Source organism: Stegodyphus dumicola, chromosome 5 (genome assembly GCF_044657685.1).
Source record: "Stegodyphus dumicola isolate Sdum_Otavi_A_Nest chromosome 5, ASM4465768v1".
Lineage (NCBI taxonomy): Eukaryota > Metazoa > Arthropoda > Arachnida > Araneae > Eresidae > Stegodyphus > Stegodyphus dumicola.
Genome location: NC_140772.1, coordinates 71505032 through 71532742, shown reverse-complemented (window position 1 = coordinate 71532742; position 27711 = coordinate 71505032). Strand labels below are relative to the sequence as shown.

Here is a 27711-nt window from a genome sequence, read left to right as displayed (position 1 = left end):
CCCCCGAATCATTCCTGGTATCAAGCTGATTGTCCTGGAAGATCTCTTGCTATTGATTGCAATAGATGTGTTCAGACAACACTTTCCCAATTCTTCAGTGGACACCTGAAAGGACTTACTTTTGAGAGATTTCTCAAGATGCACCCAATTTGTTCTAAATGTACCGGCATCACCGTCACATATCCTTGAGTGCCTGGAGTTGTCTCTTTAGGACCCTTAAAAGTCTCCTAAGCTTGTTTTCGATTTTCTGTAGGTGAATGGGCTCGAGGACCTCGTCTAGTATCTTCCTAGACGTGGAGATTAGTAACAACAACAAGAACAGTGCTCATGCAATATAGTATTAATGTATACAGTATTATTACAATACAATATTAATACAGTATTATTAGCACAGTATTAATGCATTATTTTATGATTTTTTTCTTTTTACTTAAATTAATAATTAAAATGTTACATTCCAGATATTTTCACTTTTTACAATGTATTTCATTTCAGAAAATAGAAAATGAAAGAGGGACATTATCTACCAATTATCCATCTTGTATAATAATTCCTGCTAAGGAAAAGTCAGTATTAAAGAAAGAGTTAGAGCTGTCAAAAAGGTAAATAAAATTTTACTGAATTATCCTAATTAGTGGAATTTCAACAATCCTTAGGCCTTGGGGCCAAGGTTTGTGCAGATTAAAGATTTTGATGGTTATAGAACTCGTCTTTCTGACTATTGTTTATATTTTCACTTTTCTTATTTTTTATGTTATATGTGAATTATTAGCTATAAATAATTCATAAAAATGTACTCGTACCTTAATAATGATTTTATGAAGATTATTGAATACAAAACTAAATAAAGTCTAAAATTCGGAGTCATCGGGGCTTTGGCAATCCTGGATTTAGGATTTTTCCGGATATTAGATCATCAGTGTAAATCTAATAAGATGGCATGTAGAAATTATAAAATTAAAAATATGAAATCTTGATTTATGAAATAATAAATCATTTATGATCTAAAGATATCAAAATTTTAAAAAAGCTTAATGTTTATTTGTTTACTTTATTAAACATTTCTTTTAATATAAACTAAGTTGCTTTGTGTTTTTTGTGCTAATACTTTCTCTTTAATTCTACAGACAGATATAATTTCTTGTTCAAAGTTTCATTGTTCAAGTCTTGTAATTGTGGAGTCAAGAATTCCTTCTAACTTGTCAATCAAAATTTTTTCGTTTTCAATAACCTCTCTGCCACTTTCTTCACAGTAGCAGTATTTTCTGGATCTAGAACCATAGTACAGATTTCGACGTCTATTGATTGATAAGTGGCATGTCATCACAATGAAAAACTTCTGTTATGTTGTCTTCATTTATTACTGTTTCTCCACATTTCTTTACAAACTGCATTAATTGGAAAATTTCACCTTTTGTCTGACATACCCCAAAACCATCAAATTTGTGGCTATCATCTTCATCATCCTCACTGTGAAATAAGGTAGCTGTATATAAATTATGCCAATCATTTTTTAAAGTATCTGGAGACACATCCTGTCACGATCTTGCAATGCTCCACACAGCATAGTTTATGCTAAAATATTTCAAAAATTCTTGAATAGTTTTACCATTATTCAAGAAATTTAACGTGGACTCTAAAAATGGTAGTCAGTATTTGTGAATCATTTATGATCATTTATTTATTTCATTCTGAATCATTTATTTCAGTGCGTGCACTATTCCGATGTCCATAGGCTGAATGATGCGCCTACAGTTTTAGGGAAAATAATAATATGGATACATTATCTTTCACTAAAACCTAAAATGAAGTATGAGCCGTTCATTTCAGGTAAACCAACTGAATTCAAATGTTGCCATATGAAATTATTTTCAAACCAATCATTCATTAACATTTGCATCATTCATGCTCTTTTATTTGTATGATATATAACGGGGCAAATTTTTATTACTTTAAATGCTCAAGGTCGTGTATTTTTTCCGATTATGAAATGTTTACACTTGTGCGTTCCTGCAGCACTTGCACATGCTAAAATTGTTAGTCTCACTTTGGAATTTTAGGCATCACTTGGAGCCTTTTCTGTAAAGGTTGCCAAGGTATTTTGTGGTACATATTGCCAGAAAAGATCAGTTTCATCAGCAATGTAAATTTGTTCTGGAGATAACTTTTCACGATTATTAAGTTCAATGAATTCATCTAAAAATAGGTCAGCACATTCAGTATCAGCTGAAGCTTTTTCACTTTAAATTTTTAATTGCCTTATACCATGGCAACTTTTAAATTTGCTTAACCAACTTGCGAATATATGCACTCAGTTTTTAAGTTTTTTAGCCATTAGCATTGGACCCATCAATGTCACACCCTCGCTGCGATGCTGTCTGACGTGTTCAATCATCACTTTGTCATGATTATCGTTTTTAGCATAATGAATCATTTTTTTTTTGTTATTCATTGCAAGTAGGGTGTTGGAATCCATCAAAAATTTGAAAAGTTTCTTTTTTCTCATGTCATATATAGTTGACTTTCCAATGCCATACTCCTCGCATAATTTTGAGACACATACTTTTATCCATTTTTTGCAGCAATTTCAGTTTTTGTTTAATGGACATTGAAACATACTTTTGCTTTGTAGATCTGTTTGTAGCTCCAGGATTAGAAACTCTTTTTGATGTAATTGAAAGTTCAAATTTTCATTTTTATAAAATTGCTGTAATAATAACAGCCTGCAAAAAATAATAAGCTGGATCAAATCAGAAAGTTAAGAAACAGTGCAGTCTGCTATATTAACTGAAATTCCTTGGAATCAGTAAAGTATAATTTTAGCTTAGCTAACAGCGTCCACTTTACATTATTGGATATGTACCGTGAGATTGATGATGAAAGACAAGTTGTTCTGCTAAATTTTGTGTTTCTTCTATCGCATGCTGAGACAATAAATCCTGAATTGTATTAGTTTAGTAATTTATTATACATACATCTATTTCTTGCACATGCTTAACACTTATTCAAGTCCTGAATAAATAAATTCCCACAAGGCTTATCGAGGACCGCCGCTAGATATATTACCGCCCGATTCAGCCTTTGCGGGCCCTAAATATTGCTACCAAGTGCCTCCCTAAGTTCTAAATTTTTGCCGCTCCTAAATTTTGGGTCTCAGTGTTTCCCCTAAATTCTAAAAATGTTGTCATCCCTTACTTTTGTTGCTTGGTGCTTCTCCAAATTCCAAAAATTTTGTCTTCCGCAAATTTTGTCGCTCGTTGTAGCCATACGAGTTCTGGCTCTGGTTCTGGGTTTAAGTGAATTACAGATCTGTTATTCTTAATTCAAATAGCACTAAATGTAATCTTTTGGCCTATGAGAGTATCATTAACAAAATCTATTTTTAGCATATGGTTCCTCGTCAACTTTTCTTAGTGCATTAAACTGAAATGTTGACTTAATGTTTTGTTGTTTTCCTCATGCAGATTAGTTCAGAGATCAATCATCGATAAACTAACATGGTTGCCTCTGGCCGATGCCGAATAGAAAATACTATGGTGTAATTGTGTTTATAAAAGCTATAGTGTAATCCTCTTATTATATGTAGATGATATTGTAATCTGTAGTAAAGATCATTAATCTATAGATAAAGTAATCTCACAGTTGGGTTAGTTTTTTGATTTTAATGTATTAGGCAGAACTTATTTGGAATAAAATTTTTAGAAAACGACAAGGGCACTTTCATACATCAGCAAAAATATATAGAAGAAATTTTTGCAAAATTTAAACATTTTCAGATACCAACAATTTTATTTCCCATAGTTAAAGGCACTCTTCTTACAAAATTAGATTGTCCTTCTACAAGTGCAGAAACTGCTGAAATGCGAAAATTACCTTTTAGAAATCTATTAGGATGTTTAGTTTTTGTAGCTAATAAAACAAGGCCTGATATCGCGTCTGCAGTAAATACCTTATTGCTGTTTCAGGAGAATCCTGGAATTAGGCATTGGAAAGCATTGTTGAAATTGCTTGGTTATCTTAATAGTACTGAATTATATAAATTAAACTTATCGAGGATTAAACATCTAAATATATATTGTATAACAGCTTTAAATATTACTGGTAAAATCTTGTGTAATTGAAATAGATGAATAATGTATATGTTACTGGCAAATGCTTGAAACGCAGGTTCGAGAGCCGCATGCAGTTCTTGCATGTCAAAAGTAATTATTTTTATTTTTGAAAATGTCTTAAACTTCAGAATAGTACTGAAGCTCCTGCTAATCTTAACAGAATTGTTGCAAAACCAGAGTATAAATGTCTGTTGCTTTATACAGTCAAAAGTCTTTAATCCGAACTCGTCGGGACTTCGGCGATTCTGGATTATCAGTTTTTCGGGATTATAGATTATCAGTTTAAATCTGGTAAGATGGCAGGCAGAAATTATAAAATTAAAAATATGAAACCGTAATTTATGAAATAAAGAGCAATTAGGATCTAAAGGGTATCAAAATTTACAAAAAAAAAAAAAAAAAAAAAAAAAAAAAAAGCTTAATATTTATTTGTTTACTTCAATAAACATTTCTTTCATCGTGCGCATGTGTAAAGCGTACATTACGCATAGTCGAAATTAGAAAATAGCAACCAGAAAACTATTTGATGTGTATTTGTGATATTTATAATGAAAACTAATTTGATCTAGATCATATCAAAGACGGAGTACATCGAGATGAAATACTACATTTAGTAAGGAATTATAAGCTGAATAAAATAAAAACATCTGCCCTGAAGATAATGATTGCTGAGAGATCAAGTTCCAGTTCACTGCACGCCGCTAGGTTCTCTCTCTTCCCCCCCCAGAGCAGCGTGAAATTGATAAACAGATTTCAGAATGGTTAGAGAAACAAAGGATATGTCTTTATCCATTTTTTGCAGCAATTCCACTTTTTGTTTGATGGGCATTGAAACATGCTTTTGCTTTGTAGATCCTTTTGTCAGCTCCAGAATTGGAAATTCTTTTTGACATAATCGAAAGTTTAAGCTTACTTTTATAAAATTGCTCTAATAGTCTGCAAAAAATAAAAAGCCAGATCCAATTAGAAGATTAAGGAACAACGCAATCTGCAACATTAACTGAAATAGATAATTAGATAATTTTAGCTTAGCTTATACCATTCGTTATACATTAAACACGCATGCATAAATGTATTATGCACATGCGTAAATGCATTATGCATTTATGCATGCGCAGAAAGTTTGTAGCTTTGAGGTCCGGATTATAGATCATTCCGGATTATGGACGTCTGTATTAAAGACTTTTGACTGTACTATTATAGGATACATAAATGGTTATAAAATTCCTATATTAAGGGATTCAATTTCTAGTATTGATATAGTTTGTCGCAAATACTTCAGGACGAAAATGCTGACAGGTGAAAATGTATGGATGTAACAGCTATTAGACTTAAATCTAACCTATTTATCATTGTCTGAGGTCGAACTAAATTGCCATTTCAGGCTAGTACTAACCAGGGTTATCATTATTAGAAATGAATTTGACAAAGGAAGATATTTGTTAGGCAATTAACTTCTGTGCTGTTGAAGGAAGAAAGAAATGAATCTAATAACAGTCCTCACCAGGTTAATGCCTTCTCTGCTAGAGCTCAAAGGGAAAGAGAAATAGCTGAACGCGGTGAAGGGAAGATCTTGGAACTGGTGAAGAAAGAAAATGAAGCATCCAGAGATGCCTTTGAAGAAGAAATCAAATTACCGGAATTAAACATGGAAGATGAAGCTGTCAGGAAATTAGTAAGCATTGACTCAAAAGAAGTTGTATGACTTTAGCATACTGATAAGGAACTATCTAAAATCATCCAAGAAGTTAAGAAAGGTACATGCGAAAATCTGACAGGAAAAAAAAAAAAAAAAAAACCTTTAGTTAAAAAAACAACAGATAAAACAGACTTTGAAAGACAGCTTGTAGTTACACCTGAAGAACTCAAGTTGTCAATTATAGAGATTTGCCATGAAGGAACTTTTGGTCATTTGGGTGTTAAAAAGACTGAGGAAAGGTTAGCCAGACATTTTTATTGGACGAGGTGTTACAAAGAAAGCGAAGATTTTTGTAAAAACCTATGATGCTTGTCAGCACACTGGAAAGGGAAATAACAAAAAGAAAGCTCCAATGACATTAGTACCAGTCATTTCTGAAATATTCTCTAAATTAAATGTTGATGCTGTTGATCCGCTACCTACTTCAAGCATTGGAAAAAAAAGAAAAAAAATATTATTAGAGCTCTGTGTATGTTGTCCAAATATCCAGATGCTGTTGCAGGGTCAGACATTTCATTGCCTTCTCTTAAGAGTAAATGAGAAAGCCGAGTTCCTAAATTTTAAAATTTTGCTGAGTAAGAGCTTTACATATTATTGGTAAAATCTTGTATAACTGAAATAGATGAATAATAATGTATATGTTACTGGCAATGTTTGAAACGTGGGCTCGAGAACCGCCTGCATTTCTTGCACGAAGAAAGTAATTATTTTTATTTAAAAAAATGTTAGAATACATGTACTCCTCTTGTTTGCATGTCACCTTTTTTACTTCCTTGTACGAAGTAAAAAGGAAGTATTGTAATCGCAAAAAGTTTCAGACGGCATATTTCAATGAGAATTTTTCGGGGTGAAGCAGTTCTATCATAACTACTAGCTGCAAAATTTGCAACTGAAAAATGATCTTTTGTATATACGTATCTTCTAATCAAATCAAATAAAAAGTTAATGCACCCAATTAAAAATATTTAACATAAACAATATTATTTATGGATATATTTATAATGTTTTTGAGCAGTGAAAGCATAAATAAAATCTTTGAACAAATTTAAGTCATAAAAAATGATAATTAATTTCTTTGAATTTAATGTGATCAGTACTGTTCAACTTTTGAATGTTTTTTCAAATTTTTATAATGCAGCTGTAATATGATAAGTTTGAGAATATTTTTTTTTGCTGTACAATAAATATTGTATTTTATGAATTCTGTTTATTTACATTGACTGAGAATCATTTTTTTTTAAAAATTTATCATTGAATATTATATTTGTTCTATGTTTTTATATGTTCCTTCTACAGTTCAGCTAGTGGAATTTATGACTTTGACGCTGTTAAATTTAAAGAAATAGCAAATAAATCAAGTTTAGCCAGGTGTCGTACTAGGTTTCCTGTACCTGTGATTCTATGTGAAGGAAAGGTTTGAGATTTATTCCATATCTGTTATTTTGATATTGTTAAGTATGTCTTTCATATTATTATAGTCACATAATATAGTACAAAGTCCGTAATCCGGACTCGTCGGGACTTCGGCGATTCCAAATTAGGGGTTTTTCCGGATCATAGATCATCAATTTAAATCTAGCAAGATGGCATGCAGAAATTATACAATTAAAATATAAAACCATAATTTATGAAATAAAGAGCAATTATAATCTAAAGAGTATCAAAATGTACAAAAAAAAAAAAAAAAAAAAGCTTAATACTTATTTGTTTACTTTATCAAACATTTCTTTCAATGTAAGTTGTTTAAGTTGCTTTTTTTTTTTTTTTGTGCTAATACTTTCTCTTTAATTCTATAAACAGACATAATTTCTTGTTCAGTTACAAAGTTCCACTGTTCAAGTCCTGTAATTGCTGTGTCGAGAATATGGACTAACTTGTCAATCGAAATTTTTTTATTTTCAATAACCTCTGTCACTTTCTTCACTATAAAAGCACGCATTAAACGAACGTGCATAAAGCATACACACACACACACACAAAAAGTTTGTGGCTTTGAAGTCTGAATTATAGATCATTTCGGATAATGGATGTCCGGATTATGGACTTTGTACTGTAATATAATTTATAAATTATTATTTCTTAAAACTGCAGAATTATGATACTTTAATATTTGATAGTTTTTCTCCCTAAAATTTAAATTATATTTTTATTTAAAATTTTTTATTTGATTTGCTTTTCAACAGAATAGGTACTGTAAAGTAACTTACTATTCTTTAGTGAAAAGGTGATGATTTTTGGATAAAAATTTTTAATATAAGCCAATAAATAATACTCTTTGTTTTTGTTTTGGTTTAAAATTATAGTCTTTCATTTATGCTGAAGTAAGTTTGAGTTTACAAAGAATTGAAATCATTTTGTAAACATGCAATTTTTAAATTGCTGTCTAATTTGAAATTTTGTGACTGGAGACCATGTAATTATGTATATGGTCTGTTTTGTAATTAATACATTTTAAGCAGGTGTACATATCTTAAACTCTCACCATATAATGGGCAGTTTTTTTTGCAATTGGTACACAAAGTTTCTTCTCTTTGAAGTGAAACCATTTTCCATTAAAGTGTTAAAAAAATAACACTTTCTCCAAAATAAAAAAAATACTAATTTTTTAAAATGTGATATCTTTCAAAGTGTTTTCGTTTGTACAAGGGTACATTGCAAAATTTACGCATATACCATATTACACTGCATATTTTCTTGATGGAGTGCACATAACCTCTTTCCAAAGTATTTTTCTTTCATATACTTTTTACAATGGCTTCTAATGTATGTTTCCTCATGTCGACAGAAAGTCTCCCTAGAGAATAATACCTTTATAACTTTTTCTGTAATGCTAGATGTTGATGGTACGTAGTGTTCATATGTACGTAACTGTTGACAGATGACTGGAGGAGTTAGGTACATTACCCTATCAGCAAAAAGAAACCAGCATATCAGAACTCAACTGGTGGCAAATGAGTTTCATGCTATTACAGGAGGAGAGATCACTTGATAAACTGTTGCCAGAAGTTTGGTAGAAGGAGGACTATATATCCATGGATCTGTTATGTACATCCCATCGTTCAGACAGCACAGTACTTCACATCTGCACTGGAGTTGTATGCATTGTAGTTTGACTGAACAGAATTGGGTCTTCATTATATTCTTAAATGAGAGTACCTTCAGTCTGTCATTGGCTTGTAGATGTCAACTGATCTGATGTGAAGGCGCACTTCTTATAATTTAGAAAATATCCATGAAAGAGACCGATATTCAAGATGCAGTATTATGGTATGGGCTGGCATTATAATCAATGACAGCATGCCCGTACACGTGCTTGCTACTAGGACTATGGCAGGCCAGCAATATACTAATGCAGTTTTACTGTCTCATGTTCACATTTAGACTATATATGCAACACTATCTGAATCATTTTCTGTGTTTTTTCCCGACCAGTATAAAAAAAGTCTAGAAGATTGATAGATAGTATGCTGATGACCGTTCTTCTTCAGAATCAGAATGATCTGAATCTGGTCTTGAATCAGAGCTGCTTGAAATTCTTGGTTGGTGAAAAGTCCAAGGATATCATATAATTTCGCCTTCACTAGAATTATCATCGGTAAGCTTATTCTTGCAGGAATAATTTGACAATCTATCTGCACATAATTCGTCATCATCATGTTCTGTTCTGTCATGCTGTGTTTTTAGTAATTTACTGTAAAAAAAATGTTATTTTTAAAAAAATCTGTCGATAACAATAATTCACTATTAATTCATAGAAACCGTGTTTTGTCTTCTCTCATTCTAAAACAAAATTATCTGCACAAAACAAGTTTACTTGTCTCCTTAATTTAATAACTATCTGTACAAAACGAGTTTAGTCATTTTCCATGCTTTAATAATAATATACGCAAAACATTAGTTATTTCCCACTTAAGATGTGTTAATTGATTACTAAACTGGATTAATGTTCATCATTCTAATATGAATTGTGAGGTTTAGCAAAAAATTTGGAGGAAAGTTGTTTTCTATGTTGCTCTACTTTTTTTGCATGTAGTTTTTCATACTATCATTTAAACAAAATATTACTTTCAGGACTTATTTTACAAAATTTTGTATAATAATAAAGCTGTTCAAATTGTAGAAGAAAAGCATGTAATTTTTTTATAAAAGTATTTGAACTCTTTTAACAGATTTTTATTTTAAATGAATGAATGCATTTAGGCTTTAAATAATTTTCTTTTTTCTTTTTACATCATCTTCTAACACTGAATTCAGAAACCAAATTAAATGATCTGATGTAAGTATCTGCATATAAGATGCTACACTTTTGGAAGGTCTGCTTTCTGGTTGCATATAATGTATTATGTAATTTCAATGGTATTCTAATATGTTAAATGGTCTAAAGTTTTACATACTTATAGTTAAAAAAGTTGTCAAGTCTCATGTAAAGAAGGAAGAATTCTTATATGTTTCTGAAACTAAAAAGTTACTCGAATATATATGTTAGTCTTGAATGTATTGTATTTTGTGCAAAGTTGTTATGTGTAATTAATATTGTATAATATGGTATTTAAATATGTGTTTTGCATGTTATTTCATTTTTCACATAAATTTGCTAGCTCATTTTTATATCCGAATACAAAAGTACTCAATCGTGCATTTAAGTATAACTAAAATTTTAATTTCTTTATTTAATAACATATGCAAATATTTCTTGCATGTTATTTATATTTAGATCTTCTTTTATAGTTTGTTTGCCGATCTGCTACATTGGCTTGTGGTGGAGAAATGTTGTTGAGAGATATGTCAGGCTGCATTTTTAGTTGTAAGTTGTTAAACTGAATTTAATTCAAAAATAAATATTATTTAAAGTTATATTGAAGTTTCTATATTATATATTGAACATTAAAATTGCTCTGTAATATATAGATATTGCATCATTTTTACTGTGTGATATTTAACATTTAACGGAGCACTACTTAGTGGCAAACATTAACATTGTTGGAAAATTCAACTACATGGGGGCATTCTTAATGATACAAAAAGCTAAAAAAAGTAATAACAGAAATGTATCTTATAATATATAAAATATTTAATGTGTGCAATGCCAAATTTCTATGCAGTGTTGAATTTAAAAATTTTTCTGGCATTTTTTGGAGCTGGGACACATGCCCAACACATTCCATAGAATCGAGCTCAAAGAAATTATGCTATGGAGGTTTAAAATTTTCTAATTAATGTGGAGCAAGAAAGTGTAGACTTTATGAATTTATTTTTTTGTTTCTTGCTGGCTGAGTTGTGGATGAATTAGCTACGATACATACAAAATTTATCTCTATAGCTCATGGGAATAGGTTAAACAAAAACATATCAGAGAATGCTGTTCTTGATGTACAATATGGCAATACCCAAGCAGATCTTGATCATCCAAATGTTTTCTCAGTAGACTCAGCATGCCACTGTGAATTCCAATCATGGCTGGAGGTCCATCAGTAGTGATACTAACAAGTTTGTTAATATCAAAATTATGTGCAGAGCACAAGTATAAAATGGAGGTTGAAATATCTGTTCCAATTGTTTCCCCCTTCAATGAACTCATTCCAGCAAGTTTTTCAAAATTTTCGCAAATTCCTCTAGCAAACAAAATCACCTCAGCAGTTGAAGTAATGTCTGTTAAATCATCAGCTGCTAGAGAAAAGTACATAAATATGGCGGCAGCAATCTGTAATTGTTCATTTTTATCAACAGATAAATTTTCAGTTCTTTGAAATGTCAATCTGCTGAGACTTGCATTTTAAAATTTCTTTGTAGCTTCAGGACATACTTTCTCAGACGCTAACAATATACACTCCCTTGCAAAATAGCCATCAGTAAATGGGTAGCCACTTTTAGTAACAAAGCCTGCGATTTCCAAACTATGTGATGCCTTTGTAAATACATTCTTTTGTGCAACGAGAGAACGGCAAACAGATTCAATTTTAGGATTTCAATCCTTCCCCTCAAGCTTTGAACATGTTGAGTGTTTCATTTTGTAGTGTTGCTTAATATTATACTCTTTGCAGACACTAATCATAAAATTACATATTAAGTATGTAGTTCTATTATCTTGCTCCATAAAAGAGTATTTAAAAGTCCAGGCCTCTAAAAATTTCCTATTATTGTCCGCTACCTTCTTTTTTCATTTTTGGTTCGTTCATCATGGCAAGTAACTACCAAAATCACATGGAATAAAAATTACAAAAATTCTTCGTTGGTTCTTCTTTCAAAATAACATTAAAAACAGTAAAATATTTAAAACAAGAAACTTCTTAATGGTCTCGAAAAGAAAAATAAACACACAAGTGATGAAACAGTGTATAGTCATGAAGCGAAAAGTGCAACAATGCAAAGCAAATGAATGCAGCGCTTCTGATCGGAGCAAATGTTTTTCTCTCCCTTTTTACTAGCGCATGCGTGCAAACACACTTGTGCTAAGTCATAACACTGATCCTTCCTCAATCTGTGTGCTGTACAGGCTAGGAGCAGTTTTTGCACTCAGGCAGTGAAATTTGCTTTGAGCAACATGCACAATATGAAATTTATGTGATTCTGTGACATTTTTTTATGGAATTCTTAAAGTTTTAATTTTTAAAATGACTGTTGCCTTTTGCACATAAGTTTGGTGAAAAATTAGTTGGCTGTGGCTTGGCGACTTTGTGTAAAGATGTGGTTAGTTAGAAAAATACCAAAATTTCATTATTGAAAATTTAAATTAAAAAATAATATGCATTATTGTTAAGGCTGGTCCTTATAATGCTTCTAAATTTTATTTTTTAGCTTCTGGAAGTTCAGATGTTGATGAAAAAAACAGTGTTTCATATACAAGGTAAATTGATTTCAGTCGTTCTTAAATTATTTCATTAATATAATGTTTTTATACAGATATCCAAATTCTAAAATTCTAAATTAAAAGAATACAGAGAGAGAGAGAGAGAAATTATGCAAAATTGTTTTGAAATAGGTTCTTTTGACAGGATGCCATGATGCTAATTTATTATTCCATGGCTCTTACTTGAATGAACTTTTATTCAAGAAAGTTAATCAAAGATCACTTGCATATATGAAGACTCAGTTTTTTAAATATAAGGAGTATTCATAATTTTATTACGATTTTTTTCCTTTTTTAATATTATTCTATTTGGGAATAATGAAAGGATTCAAGTTTTTATTTTGTATTTATTGAAGTAAATAAACTGAATTTGCAAACAAAAATTCACAAAATTTGATTCAAATTTAAAATTTTCTAATTTAGTAATATTTATAAAGTGATTACCCAAATAGTTGGAAAATATTTTGATTTAGTTATTGGATTTCTCATATTATCTTTTAATAATTTTTTATCATTTTGATGTCTAATATTCTGTTCATGTCATTTAACAAATCTTCAGTTTGTATCCCATTTCAGGTATGGAACTCTAAAAATTAGAATTACATAGCTTGGAGTTGGTAGTGTCTCTTGATTAGTTTTATACATAAAAAATAATTGTGGACTGATAAGCAGTTTAATAAATATGCATGAACTTGAATTTTCTCTCTCATTGAACCCATGGAAGTATTTAAGAAAATTATATTTCAGTTTAATAGTGCTTTTATTACTCTTTTTAAGAAATTCTAAGAAATTTTACTCTTTATGATAAATTGGAGACTCAGCTGTGAGCTTTAGAGACTTTAAGGGTAACAATGTTATATCCTTTAGTAGAATCAGCTCTGCAGTAAGCTCTTATCTAGGAGTGGGAACACATACATAACTGTATAGAAAATTAAGACAAGATGAACTTAAGAAACTTATAAAAATTTCTTCATTTGGGAGTTGAAAGTGAAGAGCGGTTACAACTTGCTCTATCAGGGTTTGCGAATGATCAAGAATTTGAAAAATTTAAAGTGAAGGAAAAAATTCCTACTGCAGCTTGCATTGTATTTAATGAAAAGCAAAGAGCTGAGAAAAATGGCAAGGATTGTTTATTTTGTAATATGTCGTTTCATAATACCACAGAATGCTTTAAGGCTGCCGAAATGTCACTTAAGATGAAAAAGGAAACATTGAAGGAAAAAGGGGGCTTGTTTCATCTGTTTGAAACCAGGACACAATTCTAAGATCGATCTGCAGAGCTTATTTTAAGTATATTATATGCAAGAAAAAACATCATAGCATTATGCATCCAAATATAAATCAATCAAAACAACACAAACAGTCTGAATCTTCTTAATTTTACTTCTGAAAAAAAAAAAAAAAAAAAAAAAAAAAATTGTAGAAGAGACACATGACAGATTTATTTCAGTTCTAGGTCTCTGTTGGGATTGATGAACTTTTTTGCGGCAGTATGGTTGAAATTCCAGAAAAAATGTTTACTAAAAAAGTTGTGCTATCGGCTGCCCAAAGATTATTGATTCTATTGGGATAACATGTCCCTTTTTATTGATACCTAAAGTATTGCTATTGGGATAACATGTCCCTTTTTATTGATACCTAAAGTATTGCTTCAGAACTTTTGGAAAAGGAAAACTAATTAGCTGTACTGCCAATAGATATATCAGATAAGATTTCTAGCCTGGGTCAATGAACTCTTTATTGAAAGAGTGTAAGATTCCATGGAGACTCATCTCAGGTCCATTTGAAGACTGTCAAATAAATCAACACTGTGATGCCAGTGAAGTTTCCTATGCTGCATGTATTTTCTTACATTCTGAACTTAATGAGAAGATTTCAGTTAAGTTAGTGATGGGTAAGTCAAGAGTGGCACCTATCAAAGTGATTACAATTCCTAATTAGAACTCTTGGGAGCTTTGATTGTATCACCTTTTGTACTTCATCCTTGGGACAGAATAAAGGCTGCTGCAGTTTTTGAAGTTTCAGGAATTGATCTTGCAGGCCTTTTGTATTTACTTTCTGGTGAAAAGACATGGGTTGTATTTTCTACTTGTGCCATTTATAGGGCTGTCCATCTTGAATTAGTCAATTTCCTGTCTACAGAATTTTTTATTATGGCTTTAAGAAGATTCTTTGCTTGAAGAGGTAAAGTAAATATAATCTACACTGACAATGGTACAATTTCCTGTCTACAGAATTTTTTATTATGTCTTTAAGAATATTCTTTGCTTGAAGGGGTAGAGTAAATATAATCTACACTGACAATGGTACAAACTTCATTGGTTCAAACAATGCTGTAAGAAATAGATTGGGAGAAGATCATGTTTTCCACATGAAGAAAATCAAATGGAATTTTAATCCTGCAACAACTGCTTGGTGGGAAGGATGGTGGAAGCGCATGATTAGAATGCTGGAAGAGATGCTACGAAGAATTTTGGTCAAAAAAAGTCTTGACTATAAAGAGTTGACTATAAGAGTCTTGACTATAAAGAGTCGGAAACTATTCTATGTGACTGTGAAGCTACAATAAACTCTAGGCCACTTACATATATTGAAGATAATTTGGAAGCCATTAACTCCCGCTTGTTTCTTACAAAGTATTCCTAACAGTGAAACAACTGATTTAAATGGAATTGACAGTACAAGCCTAAATATAAGATTGCTTTTTGTAAAAAAATTCTGGCAGGATTTAAGAATGAGTATTTAGCAATGTTGATTCGTAAAGGTAGGAGCCGGGAAAAATCTTTAAGAGTTGGGGAGGTCGTTTTCCTAGAAACTGATGGCAAGCATATCAACTGGCCTTTAGGAATCATCATTGAAGTTTTTTTGGAGCTAATGGGCACTCAAGAGTTACCAGAATGAGAGCAGCTGATGGAGAGTTGAGACCATTCCAGAGACTTTATCTGTTAGAAATCAACAGTTCGAAAAAGTTACTGTTCATTGCTCAAGATGCTCGAAGGGATGAAAGTGCCTCTATGAAGATGCCTCTACTCCCTGCAGCTAATGATTCATATTTCAGTGAAGATGATAATTCATCACTTAAAGTCCCAGATTTTGTCACTAGAGCTGGTCGATGTGTTAAAATTCCCAATATACTTGATTTGTAACTTTTGTTGCCATTTATAGGTACCCTACAAATTGCAAGGTGGGAGGTTGTTTGAGTAATACCAGCTACAACTCAACCCGTTTTAAGTTTTTATGTTTTGAAAATTAGCTCTATCGTTTTTGTAAATATACTGTTTTATCTGCAATTTAAGTGTTTTTTCATATTAAATCCATAGTTATCTTTGAAGCTTTTAAAAGGGACACCTAATTTTTTAGTATTGTTTAAATGACAATTTGGTTTAAAGTATATTTGTTTTCCTCTTTATTTGTAATTGCTTTTGAGTTTCGAATTTGCATAATATCGTTTTAGACCAGTTTTTTTTTTAAATGGTCAATTTGTGTAATGTAAAGTTTTACGCATTTTTGGAGTAGTCAATTTGACGCATGCTATGTTTTATTCTTTTTTCTAAGTCTTTCGAAGGCATGCAGGGAAAATTTTGGTACATTTGAGATTCAGTTTTTTGGTTTTATATTATTTTATTTTTATGTGTTAAATGAAAATTTAATTGAATTTTTTTTTACGGTTTTTGATCTCAAATGAACCAGAAGAACAAAACATGTTTTCAAAACATATTAATGGACTTTTATAAAGCTTTTAATTCATTTTCCATGATGAGTTCTAAATTGCAGTTTCGGTAACACAAGATTAATTCTTATATGTTTATAATTTGTATATTTTCCCTTCGCATTTTTATTTTTCGAGTTTGTTCTACTAATTTTTGAATTCTTATTTTAATTTTGATTTGTTTTGATATTGTGTTAAACCTCTTGTGCAAGGTTGCAATTATTAATATTGTTGAGGAATTGTCTTGCTTCGACTCCAATTTAATACTGACTTTATGTGCTTTAGGTCTCTCTCTCTCTGTATACATATGAGTAAGATATGAAAATATGATCGGGCTGCTTTAAGAAAACAATTGGTGATCTCAAAATTAATTATTCTAGATTTTATGTTCTCCCCCCTAAATTCATCTGTTCTCCCAAATTTGAGATCTTTCCATGTTACATAACGCTGCTTGAAAAATGGAACTAAAACCTAAAATTAACCAATTACAGATTAGCTGTACTTATGCACTTATCTAGTATGAATAAATAGTTACTAACTGCGTAGTCTCTGTTTTGCCTCTTTGCCTGCTTGTTGACAGTGTGTCACTCGGAATCTGCTAGATGTTTGCCACTATTTAAAATGTAAATGCATATCTTAATGTACGGGGTGCGTGTAGCATCTTCTAATCTTGTTTTGACGATATGTGCTAAGAAATTCATCATCCAAAAATAAATTATGTTTAACTGTCAAGCTGGTCATGTTTCTTCTAAAATTCCATTGTGTCATTCCGCTACGCCACAATTTCCAGTAATCTATGCAGCAGTAGTTTCGGCTATGACTAGAATGTGAATTGTTTTTATCTCCCACCAAAAGTAAAATATTACACAGAGTCCGACTAGAATAGGATATATATCCTACAATAGAAGCGTCATCGCAGTGTTTGCATTAACCAACCACCTCTTCAAACATTGATGTGTAAAGGAAATTTAAAATGGATATTGAGTATCTGCAAGTTAAAAAATCTATAAGAGAAAAATAAAGTATGACATTACGGTGCACTCCTTTGAAGGAAAAATTGTTTCAAATCAAGGTCATTTGATCAATGTTGCAGCATAGTGAAATATGGTTAATAGTTCTTGTTCTGTTCAAATGTTCACAATGTTTATATATTTCCGATCATGGCATAAAGAATATAAAACATCCAAACTTGTTTATCTGAATTAGTTCGAAGGTCAACAACCTTTATCAGTGAAATGTAAAATACGAAATAGTGTTTTGTGATCGTTTGTCAGAGCAAGATACTAAAGTTTGTGGACAAACTAACTTAATTCACTATTCTAATAATGTTTCAATTATAAAAAAATTGCAGTGTGATTATGTTTAACTCACCTCTTCAACTTTTAAATTGTTGATAATTCTACAACTATTGCATACAGATTAACTAAAGGCATAAAAATCTTAATCAGAACATAAGAACAATACAATTCAGTTACTTCTAAAGCAAAAAATTTAGGTTTGGTGTGGTCGATTGCTATGAGAAAGGCAGGTGCACAACTACGTGTTATAGCAGTCGCATATACAAAATTTTAGTGTTCTAGGGATACTTGGTTTTGAGCTATATGAGATACAAACATATGTATGTAGAAGAAAATCTGTTCTGAATCTATTTTAAATCTGTTTTGGCTAAACAGTCCTTTATTATAACTGCACATATAGATGTGATGTAAAAATATCTTTCAAATGGATTCGAGAGTGATCAAAATGGATATTTGTGTTGAAATAATAGTACCTGAAATTTTTAATGAATACAATACTTCCTTTAATTGGTACAAAGAAGTAAAAAGGCTGATTTAAATAAACTCTTCAATTTTTTTTACACTTTACTAATAATTACTATTATTACTATATTTATACATGTAGTAGAATGTAGGGTGCACTTTTGTTAACTGTTGGATTCAGAAGTTTGTGTGCTTGTGCACATGCACATACATACATACATACATAACGTTTCTAAATCACTCCCAATAACAAACAAGTACCAAATGTAGGATTATGTGCAGAAAATGAATTATAATATGCACTATAAATTCTAGCTTTGTTACTTGCCCTGTTAAAAGCATTTAGAAGTATATCTTATAATTGTTATTTTTAATAATTCCTGGTTGGGAAAGTTGTGCAGTTTTCATATTTGCTGTAATAGTGAATTCAAAAATGTAAGAAAAATCATATTTAAAAATGCTAATGTTTAATTCTGAATTTTTTAACTGAACCTGTGAAAGAGTATTTTTTTAATCAATATATTAGTATATGTACTTAATTTTTTTATTTACTTTAATGCTGTTTTATGTATTTTGAGTTTTGAAATTTCAGAAATGGAGCTTTCTTTACTGAGCTGCGTAGTCAAGATATAAAATTATTAAAGGAATTATCTGTTGGTTATATCTGTGACCTTATGGTTGAAAATAAAAAAGTTAAATATGGCTTAAAGTAAGTGATATAATATTATTTGAAAAAAGTATTAAGTAATACAATTTACAATGAACTTCTTAGAATAAAAAATATTTGTATTGAAATTAATAATCCTCAAGAAGAGATTTGCCTTTTAATAATTTCAGTAATACATATTAACATTCCAAAATATTACATTCACCTTTCTCAGAAAAAGCAGCCATTAACTACTAAATACTACTCTCTCTTCTCTACTCTAAGTACTCTCTCTCGCTTTTTAAAATTTTTTATTATGACATGAACGCTTCATTTAAAACCTCAAAAAGGAGATGAAACAGGATGCTAACTAAAATTAGGAACTTGTTCATTTGTAAAACTTCTATTTATGTTCTATTCTTTGTTATGTGAAAACTTGAAAAGTCGAGATAAGTTATTTAGGATAATTTGGTTGTACTGTACAAAGTCCGAAATCCGGACTTGTCGGGACTTCGGCGATTCTGGATTTGGGATTTTTCCGGATATTAGATAATCAGTTTAAATCTAGTAAGATGACATGTAGAAATTATAAAATTAAAAATATGAAATTGTGATTTATGAAATAATGAATTATTTATGATCTAAAGGGTAACAAAATTTACAAAAAAAGCTTAATATTTATTTGTTTACCTTATTAAACATTTCTTTCAATGTAAGTTATTTCATTTTTTGTGCTAATACTTTCTCTTTAATTCAGTAGACAAACATAATCTCTTGTTTAGTTACATTGTTGAAGTCCTGTAACTGCATTCCGACTAACTTGTCAATCAAAATTTTTTCGTTTTCAGTAACTTCTCTGTAACTTTATTCTGGATCTAGAACCATACTACAGATTTCGCCTTTCATTAATTGATTGAGGATTGAGAAGGTGTTGTCATAACAATGAAAAGCTTCTTTTATATCGTCTCCATTTATTACCGCTTCTCCACATTTCTTTACAAAATCTGTTAATTGAGATTTTCACCTTTGTTTTGCAATATCCGAAAACCTTTAAAATCAGCAGCTATCATCATCAAATTTAATGTTCACTATATACATATATCATTCACTATATACATATTTGGTTATGCATCATGAGCTGGGCGACTAACGACAAGTTGTTCCGTTAAATTTTATCTTGCTTCTATTGTGCATTGCAAAAATTAAGCCTGAATTGTATTAGTTTAGTTATTTATTATACTTATGTCTATTTCTTGCACATACTTAAGTCTTATCAGAGTTCTGAATAAATAAATTCCCACATATAATTAAGCCTTATTGACGGCCGGTGCTAGATATCTTACCGCCTGATGCAGTGTCTGTCGGTCCTAAATCCTGCTGCGCAGTGTGGCCATTACGAGCACTGACGCTGGTTCTGGGTTCATGTGAGTAATAAATCAGTTATTCTTAATTCAAATAGCACTAAATGTAGTCTTTTAGCCCATGAGTATAATTAAAATATCTATTTTTAGCATATAAAAAAAAATTTTTTTTAAAGTTTTCCTAGTCAACATTTTTTAGCGCATTTAACTTAAATCTGTATTCATCGGCAAGCGTAATGTCAACATAAAATGTTACCATACTCCTTTATTATTCAATTACTAACATAAAAAATAGTTTAGGCACCCCCATATGAGTCATTACTCAAGTTGTCATGTGTTAATAAACATGCGGTGATGAAAGGAAAGTATAACAAATAATGATTTGCCAGGTTGGCATGAGATCAACGATGCATCTACGTATAATGTTTCTCTTTGAGATGTATGTCAACGCAGCAACGAAGCCAAATTACTGATCATACAAATTTATGCTAAAATGATTGTTTCTTTAATAACAAGTTGTCAAAGTGAAATTAAGAATCGGGGCTTTCCAGATGTTTTATTATGCACATGGGGGGGGGGGAATTAAATGCGCATGCATAAACCCTACGAGAAAAACGGTTTAGAGGTCTGGAGTTTAGATCATTCCGGTTAATGGACATCCGGATATCGGACTTTGTACTGTAGTATTTTTATTGTATAAGATATGATTTTGAATTTAGAATTTTTCATTTTCTCAATTCCATTTTTTTTTTTTTTTTACAGTAATGCACATTCTTTATTATGTAGCATCCTTGTATTATTTTTGTATTTTAAAATTTTTTTTCGAGAATTGGATTTGTGTTAGGGTATATTCTTGACTCTGAGATGGGGGTGTAAATATTTTGCTAAAGAAATTGAGAATTTTTTTTATTTTTGCACTCAAATAATCGAGAAAGACGAAACATTTCAGTTTTCCTATAATTACTTTCTGATGTATGTGTTTGAGACACTAAAATATAAATAATTAATATGCATATTTTGATATCAGATTTTCATTAGTTAAAATTTTTTAAGTAAACTTTAATTAATTAATTTTGCTTAATACCAAATTCAAATTGCTTTATTTTTTACACACAGTTTTCTTCACCTAAATTTACAGTTAAAATATTACTTAAAATTTGCAGGATAGTATATTCTTAATTTTAAAAATATTGTTTGCTAAAATGAAATTTTCAGTCTTAAGCAGCTTAAGATTTTATTATATTTTATTGTCTTTATTATCCTTTCTTTACTCAACAGTATTACTTTATTTGATCAAAGAAGACTTTTCAATTTAAAAACAGTTAAATTAATTAATTAGAATTCCAATATCTTCTGAAAACTTATTGCTAACAATAATATTAATCCACAAAAAATCAGTAATATTTGTAATAACAGCTGTAATTTTACAAAAGAGCTTAATCTGTTAATTAAAATACTAAAAGATAATAAAATTCCACATAATTTCATGAAAAACAATTGACTAACTAAATTACTGTAACTAAATTGTTGACTGTAACTAAATTACAGTTAAGACCAATAACACAGTGAACAAATACTAATTCAGAAGTCAAACAACAAAAATCAGCCTTATATTATGTGACATTATATTACAAAGAAATTATATTTTAGTTCTGGTTTCATCAAGAGATGGCACCACTAGCTTATTTTCTGTCCAGGCTTTCTTATCTTATCTAATCATTATATCCTATCTCGTTCATTTGCGCTTTTGCAGCTGAGGATGATGGTTCGGTAAAACCATCGAAACTAGTCCTGTGAAAATTTGAAAATATAATGCTGATTTTTGTTGTATGACTTCTGAATTAGTAATTTACAGTTGTTAATGTAAAAATTATTTTTACCACTAAACTGCTATTCTTCATAAAAGGCTACACCTAAACCATAATACTTGCATAATGGCACTATAGTTTCAATGTTCTTAACACAGTTTAATTAGGCATTTTTGCCAAAATTCTTACATTAGTTTTAATTTAGATCAGACTGTCTAATAATTATCTATCTCTTTTATTAATAAAATGGGCCTACTTCAGCTTTTAAGTCTCAGAAAAGCCCTTGAGTGAATTCTGTATTTTGTAACATTTGAGAATTTTTTTTTTATGTTTCACTTTTTTTAGATTTCATGTAATTTGTAACATTTTTCCTAAATTCCTCATTTATGTTAAATAAGATAGCTTACAGCTTATCTTCAAAAATAACAAATGTGAAAGAAAATTACTAACAAGTTATTAATTAAATTGGCAATGTAGAAACAAAATGTGAATAAAAATTACTTACAAATTACTAATTAAATTGGCAGTAACCCTTTTGTTTCCTGATTTTAATTGCCTACATCCCCTTTCAAAGAATGTGTACCGCATCGTTAATGTCATTAGTTTTGTACTAATCCACAATTTAGTTCTGTAGTAATCCACATTGTAGCTCTTTCCGCATTGCTATTCAGGATTCAAACAAAGGATTATTCTGAGCTTATTTACAGGTCCCGCTGGAGTACTTTTCTATGGGTGCTCTTGTCTGAGTAACCCACGTCTCTTTACTCAGTTTATCTTTTACTATTTAAAATATGATATGAACTTAGAATATTGTGTTGTTTAGATTAAAAGGGGATACATTAATGGTTTTGCCAAAAAAGGAAGCTTAAACATTGAGAAAAGAAAGTAAAAGTAAAAAAAAAAAAAAAGTTGTCTCTAATGCAGCTAACTATAAAAACTATATTAATGCTCTAAACTTGTAAAAACATGTCAGACACAATAAGATTGCCATGTTTGATATGCAAGGTTTTAGCTGAAAGATAAATATTTGTATTTGAAAGATGTTGCATGTAATACATCACTTTATATAAAATCCATTTTTTTTCTCCAGTTGCAGTCTCTCCCCCCCCCAAATACATTCTTTTTTATACAGTACAATTTTCAAATGTACATTTTTTTTTTAAAAATTTTTTTAAAGAAAGCCTTGAATTGTATAACATCTTTAGCATTAATACACGTTTCTTTAAATCTTTCAATAATTTCTGGAACTCCATATTTGCTAATAATGTCACTTTAAATGTTCACAAATCTTTTAGGACCATAATATTTGTAGAAATATTTAAATTTAAACAAATTTAAATTTTAACAAATGTGTATAAAAGTAAAAAAAGCAAATTTAAAGCCTAAAAAAAGAAAAAAAGCCAAAATAATTAAAAAAAAAATTTTTTTTAAATGTGCAAACATATAAAAGATTTAATTCTCGAACTAATCTACAATATCATTTAAATTCAGAAGCATAAGCAAATCAAGTGCAAAACCAATCCATGAAAATAAATTCACTAATTTAGCAAATTAAAATTAAACTAAACAATTTTTTTTTAAAAATGCATAAGTGAATGACTGTTGAGTAGGCAGGAGACAGACTTATCAAGGGGAAGTTGCCTCCAAACCTAACTCTCCACAATATCTTTCTATTCAAAGTTATACAAAAATTATTTTAGCTGAACTAGTAATTATATTTTTCTATATTATTCCAGAGTTAGTTCTTCAGAAAAAATAGATAAAGAAAATAGGTACTGTGATTTTAAGATAGTGCAGCTTCCATATCCAGGTAATTATTTTTCAATGAAAATGATATCAAAACATTAAATTTTATAAATACTATTTAAATACCACAGTTTGTTTTGTCCATACTTAAATATCATATTTTGTTGTTGATGACATTTTTTAATATTGTAGGTTGTGAATTCTTCAGAAAATTTAAAGACAACAACTATGTTGCTGAAGGTTTAATGTTTGATTGGGAACAGGTAATAAATATTCTAAATTATTAACAACTAATCATATATAGTAGAAATATGCAATATATTAATCATAATGTTGCTTTATTATAGAGTGCTGAATAGTAAAAAACTGCAGTACTGAATGAGACGTACAGTACATTTTTAAAAAATAGTATTAAATGGGCAAATTATGGCTAATGTTACATTCACGATATTCATAAAATATACATTTAAAATAATTTGAATATGGTGTTATTGTATTTTATATTTAAGAGAGATGAATGTAAATCTAAAATTGTGTTTTTCCCACTTCTACCATATAGAAATTGGGCTACCATCAGCATAATTTAGTCATTTCTTTCGTAGGTTAGCCTTAAAACTGTGTTATTCTTTCAAAACTTGTGCCATTTTCTCTTATTTTGGTTAAAATATGTATCTTAATTTTGGGTGCAAAATTCTGATATTTTATTTTATATGCATAAAAACAATATGTGTGCATTCAAACACACTATTAAAGTATTGAGAATTATAACTTTCTTGTATAGATAATAGATAAAGAATAACATAAGTTGAAAGAAACAGCTGCTGTTTATTTAACATTAAGAAAAGGATTCTGCTTTAGTGTGAAATCAGAGTTCCTTAATTACAGAAACAGTAAAAGTAATCAAAAAGGTAAATTAAAAAAACACTGAGACATAATAATGTAACACAGTCCTGTTAGACAAAACATTAGTTCAACGCTTTAGACCATGGTTATGTGTTGCAGTAGTATAATGCGAACTAAAATCTTGTGGTATTAGTCATACTGCAGGAAAAATTAGGAATGACACATGAATTCATTTGAGCGTAACAATTTTATATGCCTTTGGTGAATGTTGGATTGAATTTCATTATGCAAAATATCGAGTTCCACTAAAAAAAGGTATTGTGATACCATACCTAATATTGATTGATGTTAATTTGATCTAGGTCAGAGGTTCCCAACCCTTTCTTTCTTCAACCCCATTTAAAAGAATAGTTTTCTTCATTGACCCCCCTTGCATTTTTGTCTGTAGTATACAATACAATCATAATACAAATAATTGTACATAAATAGCTTAAAGATAATAATTAGATTAAAAATATGAACAAATATTTTGTATAAAATCAAATGTATCAGATTATGCTTTATTATTTTTAATTTTTCAAATATAACTAAGTTTTCAGAAAGTTTGATTTTAGTAAGTGCAAATTTTTTTAATTTTTTTTTTATTATTATTTGGTTTAAAATAGCATAATTCTTAAATTGTCTCTAAAAACAAAAATCTACCTCTTTCTTGTTTTCTGTTGAATTTATTGACTTGACTGGAGCTTGCATTTACTAGCTATGGAGAGGGAAAAAAGTTAATGTTGTTTTGGTAACAATTTTATTTTGTGATGTTTCTTTGAGATGGTTTTTTAAATTCTAAAACTTAGTTTACTCATGGGTTTTGAATAAGACTTTGTATGATATAGCTTTCTGCTAATAAACAATTAATTATCAATTTGATTAATATTTATTTTGTAATCAATGGGGTCTTGATTATGCCAATAGCTGCCATTCTTGATTATGCCACTTTGGCTGTTGACTCCCAAATGACCCCTTGATCATAATTGACTTCCTTTAAAATTTCATCGATCCCCAGGGGTAAATACTAATCCTGTTGGGGAATAGTGATCTAGATAATGGAAAAGACACTTACAAGTTACAAGCTCACAAGTTATCTGATTATAATATTGCTCTTGTAGATTTTATGAGCATTAAAATTATGTGGCATGCATATTTGTAGAAGTTTTGAAATACTTTTTTTCTCATACATTGAAATAATCCATTAATTAAAAAAAGTATTCTAAGTATTATAGTTTTAGTTCTTGCTGGAAATCTAGATAATGTAGTTAACATATTTCTGCTAAAATAAGTAGTGATAAAAAAAAAAAAAGTTTAAAGTGTCTTCCCCGCCATTGAAGTACAAGACCATTAAATGCAGTAATAGTATCTGCGACTTTTTTTACTAAAGCAGAATGCCATTTATTCTTAAAATATATTGAGCTTTGAAATAAATCATAATTTAAGCCTGAATTTTCACAGTTATTAAAATGCTGTAGTTATACTATAAAGTTCTCTACTTTTATTATGTTAAATTAAGTGTTGAGGAATCTATTGAACTGCTAAGTGAATAATCACTTAGTTCCAAGAACAAAAAGCGTAAACTCAAGAAGGGTTAGTTACCTTTTATTCACTCGAAATAAGATTAACAGTCGAGCCCTTTGGGCATACAGCAAAGCCTCCACCTTGGGCTTAAACTCAAAAAAAAACTAACCAACGACTGTCCAAGAGATTTAACCAAAGCTAACAGAATTCTAAAGTGGTAGGCCCGTAATCTTAAACTAGCCGGTGAACTATCAAAAGACGTGTAATATGGCCGAGTGCAACAACTAGAGAGATGCAGCCCAAAGGCAAATGCTACTCAGGAATCCTACTGTCTCTGTCAAAGTCAGTTGAACTTGACTTAAATACTATTCTCTTCCTCATTTGCATTCAACACGATTCTAAAAACTTATTCTGGTAGAGAGTTATAAGTTTAAGTGTGATAAGACAGGAAAGGTGCACTAAATTAAAATAACTGTTATAAAATTAAAATATACCTTACACTTTTCCCCACCCGAATTTAAGTACATGAAGAAAAAGGGTCTCACAACGACCTTGTTGAGAGTTTCAAATCCTAGAAAAACTTTCTAACACATTCCAGTTTTAGTTTCTAATACTTTTGATTTCTCAGTTCAGTTATGCTACTGAAATCAAAGTTTTAATTTAAAAAAAAATTTTTTTAAGGGTCAACTTTACAAATAATATAAACCTAAGTTGAAACTAAGATAAGAAAACTTGATTTTACAATTTTTCGTGGTTGACTTGCATTACATACATCCTCTTGATTTTGTGAACATCATCATACATACTCTGGTCCTTCCAAAATATCTGGAAGAAAATAGGATTAGTACTTCATACTAGGAAAGATTTTCCAAATTCCCTTCCAATTTACATTTATTACATTTATATAGCCCTCAAACAGATTTCATTCACTTAACATTTTAACTCATTTCCCCCAGCACTCTCCTGAAGTTTGTTATGTGACAAAATGAGTGTGTAAGTCTTGTGTTAAAAGAAACACTACCATCCAACCATCTTGCTAACAATAAAAATAAAATCTAGATGCATTAGACCTCAAATGACACTTTAATGTCAATACTACATCTAGTGATTTATACTGTTTTAAGCTTTCGTGTCGCTGGAGAGCCTAATTTAAATACATCCATTCTATTATCTTTCTTTCCAATCTTTCATTTAAACAAAGTTTTCACATATTTCATTTAAACAAAGTTTAAAGCACTTTTACAATCATCATATAAAATTTATTTTCAGCATATAAAATTTATATTCATTTTTACACATTTAACATATAAAATTTTAGATTCATTTTACATCAAGACATGCACAGTTGTTATACATAGTTTGCAATCTTTTCCTACAATTTAATTTTAAATTCTAGTTTACAACAATTTTCATTGTAAATTCAAGTCTTTCTGAGTAAAAGATATTTACAATACATTTTCACACAAACTTGTGAACTAAAAAAAAGTGTTGCTTCTAGCAGCATGTAACAATTGTTCTTGCTTAAGAAAAGAAGTTTGAACAAAATGGTATAAACTGAACTTCAATTCTAAATGAGAAAACAAAGAGAACTTTCACTCATCTTTTTGCTTTCTGTAA

At 30.0% G+C, this 27711-nt stretch overlaps 1 protein-coding gene across 1 annotated transcript in view; it reads left to right on the top strand.

The window, feature by feature from the left end:
* Positions 1 to 27711, top strand: part of LOC118187983 (phosphatidylinositol-3,5-bisphosphate 3-phosphatase MTMR14-like) — a 100044-nt gene that overhangs the window by 7521 nt on the left and 64812 nt on the right. Inside the window, exons 3-9 of the mRNA XM_035358296.2 lie at positions 496 to 602; positions 7108 to 7225; positions 10540 to 10615; positions 12607 to 12655; positions 18720 to 18836; positions 23679 to 23752; positions 23881 to 23951. Coding sequence (XP_035214187.1) covers positions 496 to 602; positions 7108 to 7225; positions 10540 to 10615; positions 12607 to 12655; positions 18720 to 18836; positions 23679 to 23752; positions 23881 to 23951 — 612 coding nt within the window. The remainder of the gene's footprint in view (positions 1 to 495; positions 603 to 7107; positions 7226 to 10539; positions 10616 to 12606; positions 12656 to 18719; positions 18837 to 23678; positions 23753 to 23880; positions 23952 to 27711) is intronic.